Source organism: Oryctolagus cuniculus, chromosome 20 (genome assembly GCF_964237555.1).
Source record: "Oryctolagus cuniculus chromosome 20, mOryCun1.1, whole genome shotgun sequence".
Lineage (NCBI taxonomy): Eukaryota > Metazoa > Chordata > Mammalia > Lagomorpha > Leporidae > Oryctolagus > Oryctolagus cuniculus.
Window position 1 is genome coordinate 35,017,040 of NC_091451.1, and position 13,654 is coordinate 35,030,693.

Genomic DNA, 13,654 nt, shown 5'->3' on the forward strand with positions numbered 1-13,654 from the left:
CAAACTCCAGAATAGTTTAGGGTCCAAAGCAGGGGGGATGAAACACATTTAAAATTCTTTACAATCCTATAGTGCTAAAGAGCTGACTTTCATGGTTCATGTCTTAGAAGTCTGGAGTATCAAGTGGAAATAGATTTTTTGTTTTGCTTGACATCAAAGAGTTGTATCAGAGGAATTCAGGTTGGTTTTGCTGTAACTCTGACTTCAACCACCCTGATGACAGAACATGCCACATCTAAGAGGTGAGGGTAAGAGGGGGTGGTGTCAGAAAGAGGGAACTTCAAAGGGCTTTAATAAGAATGAAATGCACTGGTGTTACCATGTGTGCAACCCGTCCTTCCTCAAAAACAGCCCATGGCAGAGCTGGGAGGTGGAGGTCCTCCTGGGAGGTGGAAGTGAGGGCTCCTCGGAGAGGCAGGCCCTGCTCCATGGTCACATGCAGGGCCCAGGGCCTCACGTCTCTGAGCTCGGAACACAGACTTTAAAGTACAAAGAATGGAGATGTTCTCCTTTCAGCACTTGGAGAAGCTCACAGTGGAGGGACTTTCTCTCGTCCTAAGGGATCAAAGTGCAGCAGGGAGATTTCCTGGGAGAGAAGAGTTAAGATGGGGAGCAGGGAGGAGGCTGCTTTGTTCTCATCAAAGACGCAAAGAATGCAGGAGGAAAAAACGCAGGAGTTCCTGCCAAGAGATTTAAACGCGGATTACGGAACCCGGTGGAGAGGGAACACAGCTGACTGGGCCAGCCACTTCTCCCATCAAGACAGGAGAGGGAGGGCCCCGTGCTACACCTTTCAAGTGCCTGACCTGAACCCCCCACCCCCAACAGAAGAGCAGAAGGAGGGGGTGTATCAAAGAGACACTGAGGGAGACCCAGGGGGAGCCACCCCTGGCCTGATGTCACATTCCCCGCATTTGCATCTCCTAGGGCAGCTGTGAATCCTTTAGTCCTCTGACAACATTTGGTGCCTTGGCGTCAAACAGCCTGGAATCCATAAAGTCCCCATCCCAGGGCAGCCTGGTGGGGCTCTCAAGCTTCCAGAATGATCAGGTCCAAAGAATCAGGTCTTGCACACACTCAGGGGTGCACCAGGGCCCAGGAACCAGACAGAGGGAGGAGATGGATGCCTGGAAACCCCAACACTGCAAGATGGCTAAATTATCCTTACAGCAAGGAGAAACAGAGCTGAACTCTGCCCCAGCTCCAAACGCCCCTGGACGGCTGACTGATGGGGGGGAAGGGCAGCCAATTACTCCTGGCACCCCGCAGCCAGCCACCAGACAAAAAATATCTTGCACTCTACTTACAACCTGTGCTAGGCCTTGGAGGAGAGCTCATTGATAGCTCTCTTCCCAAGAACACCCACATGCAAAGTTGTATTTAGAGCACAGGCAGCAAATTTACAAAGGGTCTGAGTCTCACAGATCCTAAATCTACTGGAAAGTGAAGAATATAAAGTAGACAAGGACACTTTACAATGCAAAACATAGACATAAGGGCCAAATTGGTATGCAGCGTGTGCCAAAAAACAGGACTGTGCGATTATCGAAAGGGAGCCTGGCGTTGTTCAGGAAAGAGAAATCACATTCATTGATTTCCTGTGGGCCAGGCACAAGCGCCAAGCATTTGCTATGTCATTTCGCTGCGTCTGGTGCTTGAAGCGGTCACTGGAGACAGGAAGGGTACCACAGAGGCTCAGTGTGGTCAGCTCGCAGGAGCTGGGCCTCCTACCCGCGTCTACACCAGGACCGGTGTGCAGTTCTCATGTCCTGCTCCAACGTGGGCCAAGGAGACCCCAAGTTCACGGAGACTCCCAGGTGGGGGTGGGGGAGGGTCAGGAAGATGAGGGGCGGTAGGGGTTGGGGGGTGGGGGAAGGCAATTTCTAGCTCAGAAGAATCCTAAGAGCATCTCTCTCCCCCCACCCTGCCTTTCAAGAAAATGAAAATAAATAACTGCTTTTTACAAATTCCTTTCTTGGGGCCGGGCACTGTGGCACGGTGGGTAAAGCCACCACCTGCAGTGCCAGCATCCCATATGAGCACTGGTTCCAGTCCCGGCTGCTCCATTTCCGATCCAGCTCTCTGCTACGGCCTGGGAAAGCAGTAGAGGGTGGCCCAAGTCCTTGAGCCCCTGCACCCGCATGGGAGACCCAGAAGAAGCTCCTGGTTCCTGGCTTCAGATCGGCACAGCTCCAGCTGTTGTGCCCAATTGGGTAGTAAACCAGCGGATGGAAGACCTCTCTCTCTCCCTCCCTCCCTCTCTCTCTGCCTCTGTAACTCTGCCTTTCAAACAAAAAATAAATTAACTAATTAATCTTAAAAAAAATTTTTTTTTTCTCTCAGAAGCCTCACAAATGCAGGGGGAAGAAGGAAGGGGGTGGGGGGGAAGAGAGGAAGAGAAGAAGCCATAGGAAAAGCTGTCTCTAACACGGCCAACCCTGTCCCCTAACGTGGCCAACCCTGTCCCCTAACGTGGCCTACTCCGTCCTCTATCGTCGCCAACTCCTGTCCTCTGGCCGTGTTTCCATTCACTTTTACTCTTGCCAAGAAATGGTGAGGCGGGGCCGAGACTGTTTGATGGGCAGGGGTGGAACAGCAACTGCTAAACAGACTTCGACCAAAACTTTCCATTCGCAAGCAAGCACTGAGGCTGCACAAGTCTCAACTCGGGCCACCAGGATTCGACCGCACGGTCTATACAGAGGTAAGGATTTTTCAAAACACGTGGAAACCGCTGAGGGACACTTTCCCCAGATGACCTAAAAACCAGCCAAAGGGAGCGATTAAAGCGGAGTGCCCACTGTTTCTCCCACTCTCTCCACACCTTGCACACGTACAGCACAATCTCAAAGACCATGTCCAAATAATAATGCAACCAGGACTTTCCCTAAGAACAACAAAGGGGCAGGAATGCGATCCGAGGCTCTGGCCAGAATCCTGGGATTCCACAGAACCAGGACACCGGCTTGGCTCCTCCGTGGAGACGGATACAAAGGGCGGGTGTTGTTCTCATTAATTCAGTGGATCAACAATAGGGGGAGGGCTGTGGGGTTTGACGGACAGCTTTTGGAAATGATCTTCTGCTTGGCGAAACACTGCGGTGATCGCTTTATTCGCAGGGAAGGAAATGTGAAGAAGTGGCACTAAAACAAGGGAGGTAACTGCAGGGCACGAATCACAGAGCTGCATCGCACGGATGGGAGAGTAACTACATTAGTCCCATCACAGCCTGGAGAGCTGGACTTCCTTCCAGGAGGAGCCTGGCCCACCGACTCTGAGTAACACAGCCAGGCACACTGCTGTGAATGTTTTGTTTGCACCTTACACCTGGAACCTGAGGGACCCCAAACACCAGGCCACACAGGCAGGTTCCACATCACTACTGAGGCAGCCCCACAATTCCCCAGCAACAGATAAACCTCCCTGGGATGACGCTGGCAGCTGGCGTCCCCAGGGGGAGCTCGCTGTGCCATTAGCCCTTGCATCCACCCACCCACCTGTGCACCCAAGCACTCAGCCAGCTCTGATCTGTCTGGCACCATGTCAGACGCTAGCCCACTGCAGACTGTCTAGGCCCAAATCTCTCCGTCTATACCATCACCGGCTCCGAATCCCCCTAGCGGATGGGGAAGAAGCTGGCGGGGGTGCAATGGGAACACATGGACCCCCTTGCCAGCTGGAGCACTTTCCTTGTTATCTCAAAGTGCCCCCCAACCCCCAGCGGGCCAGGTACCTTCTAGGGAAGGCGGATCCACACTGAAGGCGAGAACAATTGGTCAACTGGTCATCACATCGCTTATCCAAACGCTTACCTTTAATTAGTATTTCCAACAACTACCTAGCAGCCGCTTTTCACCAACACAGTTCAGGGCTGACCTACACAACACAGTGCCCCCTTATTCTACCCGCTCCAAACCCTGACCTGATTATGGCACACCTGCACTTCCTGATCCCTCTCCTTTTCTAACTCTTAGACCTCAGAAGGCTTTGGCGTACCCAGAAGCTGGAGAAAGGGGAGGCACGGGTGTGGCGTGGTGGCAGGTTTTCCAGTTCTACAACGACGAAGTGTGTCATGTTTACAGCACAGCAGGAGGGCACTCCCGCTTTTCCCACACTGGACATGGCCGATCCTATGCATTTTACGGACTTCATTCATGTTTCTAAGGCAGAGGTCAGTGTCTCCCCCTCTGGGAAGGTGAGGGGTTTGACAAATACGCAGGGTGAGGGTCAGCGCCTTCTAGCAGAGCCTAAGAGACCTGAGCAGCCGTCTGCGGGGTCCTCCATGGCGGTCTGGACTAAGCAAATCTGCAGACTGCAGACGGCCCCTGGGTCCGTGAGCCCTTCAACTTCTTCCTCAGCAGGTGCCGGAAACACAGCACCTCGAGGCGACCCATCTTGGAGGGAGTGAGAGCAGCAGCATGTCTCAGCAGTGGATTTAAAGCCACAAGCCAAGGACTGAGGGCACCTCTCGGGTTCAGAGCATGAGAGCCCACTTCCGTGCTACCCGGCACCTGGTAAAACAGATCCGATCAGCCAGGCCGCTTAGACATGCGACTTTCAAAGTGAGCGTGAGGACAGAATGAAATTGGATGAATGAGCCCAATATTCACAAGATAGGCCTTTTACCGAAGTGCTCAAAGATAACACGGGCTGTTTCCCATTTAAATAAAATAATGTAGGATTGACTGAGAATTCAATGCACAATGGACAGCATGTGGAAGGCAAAACGCTGAGATCAAAAATATTTCATATGACCGACTCATAAAACACAATGGAATTCAATAGATAGTACAATTTGATAGGAACATAAAATTATAGCCAACTAATGGATTTTTAAAGTTCATACTGTAAATGAGCACTGAATTTAACAAAAAAAAGAATGTGCCTCTACAATTTAAGCCTTTTCCATCACTCAGCCCCTCCAATTTTTTTTAACAAAATAAAATTTGTATTTGTAAGTGTTCTTTTTACAAATCCTTGTCACTCAATGCCGTATCTATTTTACCACAATAATTTAGTGCAGTCCTCTCCATACTGAGCACAACGAGGCTGCAGATTGATTTTTTTAAATTTAATATTCTTTGAAAAATTACTCTAAGCAAAAAGTTACAGTTTCAACATAACCTTTCAAAATACATTATATCTCACCATTTTGAATTAAACTTACAGAAATAAGTGTATTGGATACGAGGAGCACTTCTAAGACCACTTACAGTTCCCATCAAGTAAGTCACTTACAAGTGCCATAATGACGGAGCTCATCCACACCTAGCATTCCTTCTTTATGCCTGGCTGAATTAAAACTTGCAGCAACAGATGAGCTAACCATTAAACTCCTTCCATGCATGTTAAAACTGATTTTATTGTGGCATTGCAGTTCTTCTGCCAACTATTAAATGCACAACACTTTGCATAACTAGAATGAAAGATGTTTTCCACATTAAAAAAAAATAGGCTCCTATCCAAGCAACGCCTTGCTGTGTGTGCAAATTCAGCAGTTTGAAAGGAAGAATGAACACTGTTATGTTAACAAGCTTAACCTCTTAAGGATTTTCTAATCTGATAATTGAATGGATGGGTTCCCCATAGACTTTGGTACCTTTCCTACATATTCCCAAGGCACTTCCTCATTTGCCAGGCCCAGCCTCACTCCTTCAGCTAAACCATACTTACCTGGATAAGAATGACTGATGACTTTGCTAACTGGAATATACAATGACCACTCTGTAATTTCTATAACCTATGTAGGCATTGAAAAAAACTATGAAGACAGAGCCATGAGTAGGGCAGTTGGTGTGATAAAATAAAGCCTTTAGCTGAGTCAGCACTAAAATTAGCTATTTTCATTAAGAACCTCAATATTTGAAAGTCCAAAACCTTTGGAGAGGCCATTTTGTATTTTCCGTGGCTCATTAAATTGCTCTGAACAAAGAAAGAGAAACATAAAGCTCTAAATGAAAAGTTTTAATGTCTGGGATTTTCATTAAAACAAGAGATCAAGAACTTTCTTGAAATGCTCTGACTTTGCAAATTTTAGTAGAAGCTGTCCAAAAACACAAACCTGTGGACCTAAATCAACAGACAAAAGTTCTGCGTATTTCAGCTATAATATGGAATAAAATATATATTAGACAATGTCATTTTTAGCATAAAGATTTTTTAAATTATTCATTTATATATTTAAGAGAGGGGGACAAACAAAAATCAGACAGAGGTCTCATCTACTGGTTTGCTCCTCAAATGCCTACAACAACCAAGGTCAAGGACATGAGCTAGGAACTCCATGGAGGTTTCCCACATGGATGGCAAGACCCCAATTCTTGAGGCATCATCACTGGATTATTAGGAACCTGCAATTAGGAGCCAGAGGCAGGAACTATATCTAGGCACTCCTATGTGGGACAGGGGCACCCCAATCAGAGGCTTAACCACTAAGTCAAACACCCACCCAACAATGAACTTTAAAAAAAAGAAGGCACATTGGGGAACAAAATCTCTCCCTTAATCAGAGCTTCTGTCCATCTTGAACCCAGCTGTGGCCAAGCCATCATACAGGCTGGAGGCACAGAGGATGCTGGAATGTCCTCACATTTCCCAAGGAAGCCCAAACTATGCTGGTTCTGATTCCCAAACTGGATAAACAGTCACCTGTCACTCAGTGAGGGGCACGCGTTCTCAGAGACGCGTCATGCGGTGATTTCACCACCGTGCAAACGTCAGAGTGCACTTTACACACTGACTAAACGTCCATTCTCCAAAAACTAGTCAGTCAGAAAACTCCCTATAAACGATAATGTTTTCTTAATGGCGATACCTGTTCCTCTTCACCATGAGCGAGGATTAAAATAAATTGACTTTGGTGGTGCCCATGCCAGAGAAGATAATATGTAAGAGCTACACCAGAACAGATCAGTGTCCCTTTTCTGAAAGGGGTGGAATGAGAAGTGTTTGGGATTTGAGCTGTTTTCGAATTTCGGAATATTTGCATATACATTATGAGATGTCTCAGGGGTAGGACCCAAACCTAAGTACAAAATCCACTTTTGTTTCATACATACCTTGTATGCATAGACTGAAGGTAATTTCATACAACATTTTAGTGCACCTGCGTTTTGACTGCAACTTGTCACATGAGGACAGGAGTGGACTTGTGTCACGTCAGTATGTAAAAAGGTTCAGATTTCAGGGCATTTGGGCTTCTGGATTTCGGGGTTATGATGCTCAACGTGTTTAACCTTTGGAAACAATCTGCTCTCATAAACACGTTACGGCAGGGCAGGCACTGGTGCAGGGCTTAAGCCACTTCCTTCGATGCCATCAGCCCATGTAGGAACACTTTGAGTCCCGGCTCCTCTACTTCTTTCGCTTCTTTTTTTTTTTTTTTTTTTTTTTTTTTTGACAGGCAGAGTGGACAGTGAGAGAGAGAGAGACAGAGAGAAAGGTCTTCCTTTTGCCACTGGTTCACCCTCCAACAGCAGCCGCAGCTGGCGCTGATCCGATGGCAGGAACCAGGTACCCATCCTGGTCTCCCATGGGGTGCAGGGCCCAAGCACCTGGGCCATCCTCCACTGCACTCCCTGGCCACAGCAGAGAGCTGGCCTGGAAGAGGGGCAACCGGGACAGGATCCGGCGCCCTGACTGGGACTAGAACCCGGTGTGCCGGCGCCACAAGGCAGAGGATTAGCCTAGTGAGCCACGGCGCTGGCCTCGGCTCCTCCACTTCTAACCCAGCTTCCTGCTAGTGCACGCCTTTGGAGGCAACAGATGACAGCTCAAGTATTTGGGTCCCTGCTATCCACAGGGGAGACCTAGGCTGAACTCCAGGCTCCTGGCTTCCAGCTGGCCCAGCCCCGGCTCTTGCAGACATGTGCAGGGTGAACTAATAGATAGAAAATAGGCCTCTGTGTTTCTTCCTGTCTCTCTGCCTTTCAAGTAAAATGAAAATAAATAAATAAGAATTACAAAAAAGGAAAAACTCACAGTGTTATATATCATCTATTCTTTACAGGACATGAACCTTGTGCTTGGAAGTTTAAATGCCCTATTACAAAGCCTCGAAATCATAAAGGTTGAAGTCTTTTTATTTAACTATCGGATTTTGAGAAAAGTTCGAAACTGGGCATTTTCTAAAAAGTTGCTGTGAGGACACATGGAAACAGCGTGTCACAACAGAGGGCAGTTTGGCACTGTCTGCCAGGAGCATTATCAATGCACAAATCCTTTGAAGAAAAATGTCACATCAGGGAGGGACGGGCACGCCTCATGTAAGCGCCCCAACAGCTCAAGATGTCTCTGAAGGGGTACAGACAAGAAACCGGGATATACCACCCTTCCCTCCACTCTGCTCATTTGATTCTTTTTTTTTTCTTTTTTAAAATTATTTATGTATTTGAAAGTCAGAGTTACAGAGAGAAGAGACAGAGAGATTGTCCATCCTCTGGTTCACTCCCCAAATGGCCTCAACAGCCAGCACTGGGCCAGGCCAAAGCCAGGAGCCCCTTCCAGGTCTCCTATGTGGGTGCAGGGGCTCAAGCACGTGGGCCATCTTCCACTGCTTTTCCAGGCACATTAGCAGGGAGCTGGATCAGAAGTGGAGCAGCCAGAACTCAAAGTGGGACTCGAGCTGACTCCCATATGGGATGCCAGCAACCAAGGCGGCAGCTTTCCTGGCTACACCCCCTCATCTTGATCCTTTTTTTTTTTTTTTTTTTTTTTTTTTTTGACAGGCAGAGTGGACAGTGAGAGAGAGACAGAGAGAAAGGTCTTCCTTTACCGTTGGTTCACCCTCCAATGGCCGCCGCGGCTGGCATGCTATGGCCAGCGCACCACGCTGATCTGATGGCAGGAGCCAGGTGCTTATCCTGGTCTCCCATGGGGTGCAGGGCCCAAGCACCTGGGCCATCCTCCACTGCACTCCTGGGCCACAGCAGAGAGCCAGCCTGGAAGAGGGGCAACCGGGACAGAATCCGGCGCTCCAACCAGGACTAGAACCCGGTGTGCCAGCGCCACGAGGAGGAGGATTAGCCTAGTGAGCCGCGGTGCTGGCCTCATCTTGATCGTAAAGGTTGTACGCCACAGTCTCCTCAGGGAAGGCCTGGGGTCCTGGAGCTGATCCGGCTGGGCCTGCAGAGTTCCCTGAGCTCAGCTATGGGGACCTCACAAAGCACAGGTGAGCACACTGCACTAAACTACAGAGCCAAGAGCTGTAGCACTGACTTCACAGTGACGCTCCTCCCACAGCTCTAGGCAGGAGGCAGAAGCCCTGCCACCCCACTGTGGAGGGACGGAGCACATGAGCAGGCCAGACGGGTGCTCAGGGCAGCAGGGATTTCAATAATCCTCACACCAAAAACCACACCGCTTTATTGATGCTGTCATTAAGCTGAAAAGTCACAAAGATAATCCAGCGCATTCCCATACATAGCTCACTTAGTTTCCTGTCCTGTTACCGTCTTACGTGACTGTGGGACATTTGTCACAACTTAGGAACCAACTGTGGCACACAATGATAGGCTAAACATTCCTTATCTGAAAATTGAAAATCTGAAATGGGGGGGGCTGGTGCTGTGGGATGGTGGATATAGCCGCTGCCTGCAGTGCCAGCATCCCATATGGATGCTGGTTCAAGTCCCAGCTGCTCCACTTCCCATCCTGCTCTTGCTATATGGTCTGGGAAAGCAGTAGAAGATGGCCTATGTCCTTGGGCCCCTGCACCCACATGGGAGACCTGGAAGAAGCACCTGGCTCCTGGCTTTGGATCAGCACAGCTCCAGGCATTGTAGCCAGTTGGGGAGTGAACCAGCAGGTGGAAGACCTCTCTCTCCCTCTCACTCCCTCTCTCTCTCTACCTCTCCTTCTCTCTGTAACTGTCACTTTCAAGTAAAAATAAATAAATCTTGAAAGAAAGAAAGAGAGAGAGTTGAAATGTTCCAAAATCCTCAAATTTTTTGAGCAACACCAAAATTTCAAATTTTGGATTTTCAGACTACGGGTGCTCAAAGACCTCCAAATCTAAACTCCAGCTCCCAAGCCCAGCTTCCTGCTAATGCAGACCATGGGAGGCAGCAGTGGCAGCTCAAGTGGTTGGGTCCCTGTCGCCCACATGGGAGACCTGGGTTGCGTTCCTGGCTCCCAACTTCTGCCTTAGCCCACGCATAGCCACTGCAGGCATTTGGGGAGTGAAGCAGTGAATTGCAGCTCTGTCCTTCTGCGTGTCTGTTTTTCTCTGGGAAATAAATCTTTTTTAAAACAGAAAGTGGTGTAGACAAGCATCCTAGCAAATACCCCCAAGGGCACACTGGAGAACAGAGGCCAAGGCTGCAGACTGTAATGCTGAGCATGGTGTTTGGACATGAACGAGGCTTGGGGCCGCGTTCTCAGACACTCGTCTGCCCGGCAGTTTCCAGCCACCTGCAGCTTGGTGCAGAATGCCACTTGCCAAGCACACCTGCAGGCACGAGCAGTAACCACCCCTCTCGTGTAATCACCGTCTTCTGCATGCTAAGTACCAGATCCCTGAGAGCCGAGCGCTTCCCAGACCACCCCCACCCGCCGGCCCCCACAGGGAGGGTGAACTCAGCCAGACTAGGCCCAGTTCGCGCTTTTCTGGTCCCCGTTTTCTACTCCCATCTTCGCAGTCACAACAAGTGGCCCAGTGACTGAGAACTGAGCTGAGTCCCACGTCCAGGAAGAGTGCAGGACCTTCCAGCACCCGGCCCTTGAGTGCCATCTCACACACTCGCGGAAAGCCTAAAGCTTTCAGAAGCAGCAATGACTGTCCCCAGCAAAGAGAAAGCGACACGTCCTCACACAGCAGGCTGGATCTCATTCCATGCCCATGACCTTGGCACCTACATGGGAAGTGGCAGAAACCTCTCCCAACTGCCCCTAGCCCCTCCAACCTTGCCCAGATCAACTAGGGGCAAAGGAACTGGGGGTGACAGCACAGGAGCTGAAGTATTTGTTTAGAAATTATTTTCATTGCCAAAGCTCTACTTCCTCTGCATTTTCATGCCTTTATTAAAAAATCAAATGAAGCCATTAGGCCAAGGCTGGCTCAGGTCTCTGGCCAGAGGAGGCAATCCTCTCATAACCCCTAGAGCGAGGTTCTAATCCTTCCAATTACTAAATGATCACTGCGCCTCCCTGGGGGGTCACATTTGGCAACAGAAAGCTGGCCCGCACAAACCACTGATCCGACCCGGGGAACCCTACTCAGCTTCTTTCCCTCCTGCAAGCAAAAGCACAGAACTACTTCCTGGGTCCAAGCAGCAGGGGCAGGGAAGGGGCTTCTGTGGGGTGTGGAGGGTGAGGTGAGCCGAATAACAAAGGCCCGTGAGAATCTGAGAAATAGCTCAGTGCTAGGTGTCCTGGCCCCTCCCCCCAGGCCCCAGCCGTCCTCCCCCAACCCTAATTCTCTCCCGTTGCAGGAGTGGCCGTGGCCACAAGGAGAAAACCGAGCATATGGCTCAGTCCTCCTGGCCATTTCTACCCTGTTGGTTGGGCTACTCTGGAAAATCCCATTTCATCTCCTACAGCTATACGACCTCAAGTTGTCATTTCGAATAAAGTACGCTTCCACTGATTTTTATGAACACAGACAAAAGCTGCTACAACCTTTTTTCTTTTTTTCCAACCTTTGAAACCAACTGTAGTTGCTATGTAGGGTTATTTGTTTCTAAGGCAACAGCGTATATCTAAGTACTAATGGCCTGTCCTTTTGCCAGGCAACAAACAGCCTTGTGATGCAACTGCACCTGTCTCAGCTACGCGTTGCTATGGAGACATCCCCGTTGCTATGGCTACCATCACGCTAATCGCCTAGCAAAGGCAGACATACAGCAGTCTTCCCAGAGAGCCCAGCTGTTCCTCCCTGTCTCTTGCTGAAGACTGATTGTCTGGGGCCCATGACGAAAGGCTTCTCAACTGAGATGCACAAGAACTTTATTAACACTAGTTCCGAGGATCACTGTGTGTGTGTCCCCGCAAGAATAAACACCAGACTAGGGAGAGGATCTGCAATGGAGAGAATCGCAAAACCGCTGAAATCTATGACATCATGCATTCCCAACTGATACACACATACAATGCACCTCGATCGGATCGCTACTCTTACACGAGTGCTTACAACAAAGGCATTTTCATGTGCTTTCTTCAATGTTTGTAGGGCTGAGGGATGCAAACCCAAGCACTCCCTATAGAAAAACCACATTTTATGGGGTGGACATTTGGCACAGAGGTTAGGACGCTCCTCGGGACACCTGCGTGCCGTGTCGGAGTGCCTGAATTTAAGTGCTGGCCCTGTTCCCACCACTGTGCACCCTGGGAAGCAGTGGGTGACATTTCAAGTAGTTGGGTCCGTGCCACTCACATAGGAGACCTGAACTGAGTTCCTGGCTCCTGTTTTTGGCCTTCCCCAGACAGTCCTGGCTGTTGTAGGCATTTGAGGAATGAACCAGCAGATTAAATCAATCTCTCTCTTGCTCTCAAATTAAAAAAAAAAGGAATAATTTTTTTAATTTGAAAAATCCAATTTGCAACTTGTTTCTGTGTCATCTGGCACAATTCACTGTAACATCATTTGATGGTTTAAAAAGTGGCAACAGGCTCTCTAACCCGCCCCTCCAATTACAGATTTGTAAAAATGACACGCATGACCTCACTGTCTCAAAAACAAATGGGCACATAAGGGAGGAAAAGTCTCCATTGTTCTCCCTGAAGAGGCAAACACCAAGTAACCACAACAAAATGATCACTTAGCAGCACCATCTCCACGGAGACCAGGCACACAACGACCAAAGGAGCCACATCTGCAGAGACCGGCCAGGTTGTGGGGAGACCGGGCCGCTTGCTTCACTCATTCCTGCGCTTTCACCCCAACAAAACGCAACCCACCGCGCCGGGACAGCCGCGCCCCACCACTCTGGGACAGCCGGGAGAGCTCAAACTTTCTCCGGAGCTGCTGCCGCCCAGGACACTGCTGCTGGAGCCACCATGGAGCCTCCTGGGGCACCACACTCCTCCTCCACAGCAGACGGGTAAGGTGCGCAGGAGACGCAGTGGACATGCCTCCCAGGAACACTGCCTTTCCTTCCCGTTGATCTGCAGTTTTCAAATCTCATTCAGCCTATTAATTAATTAATTAATGTCAGTGCCCCCAAAAGAGTCTGAAGTGCTTACCTTTGATATGCCTGAGGAGAGCTGGGGGGCCTGCTTAGCCCCTGTGGGGGTGGGTGGTAAGGTGTCTTTTTCAAAGCCTGAATTAGATTTTGTCTATACTCTGGGTCTATGCACCACAACGACCCTTTCCCAATACTCTGAAAAGAAAATTAAAATACACAAGTATTAATACAGGAGTATTAAGTATTTCGCAGCAAGTAGATGCATAGCTGTTCTCAAAGTTACTGATTTTTAAAAGCGTTTCATCTATCTGTTGACTGTCTGCCTTAAATATTGCTCTCTGACAAGAAAACACCATCAAATACTCTTTGTACCCACATTAAGAGTGACAGACAAAATGTGCATATTATTACCAGATGATGCGGATACAGTAGTACAATTTTCAAATCCAAACTACTAAAAGAATAAGAATCCTTTATTATTTTTCAATGTCAACTTTGAACAACACACATGTTCTCTCCCAGGAATGAGCTTT

General features: G+C 48.9%; 1 protein-coding gene across 22 annotated transcripts in view; it reads right to left on the reverse strand.

The window, feature by feature from the left end:
- The window catches only part of FOXN3 (forkhead box N3), a 462,718-nt gene that overhangs the window by 178,749 nt on the left and 270,315 nt on the right, over window positions 1-13,654 (reverse strand). For all 22 annotated transcript variants that reach the window (XM_070065521.1, XM_070065510.1, XM_070065508.1 and 19 more), the window contains one exon: window positions 13,180-13,316. In XM_070065521.1, coding sequence (XP_069921622.1) covers window positions 13,180-13,316 — 137 coding nt within the window. The remainder of the gene's footprint in view (window positions 1-13,179; window positions 13,317-13,654) is intronic.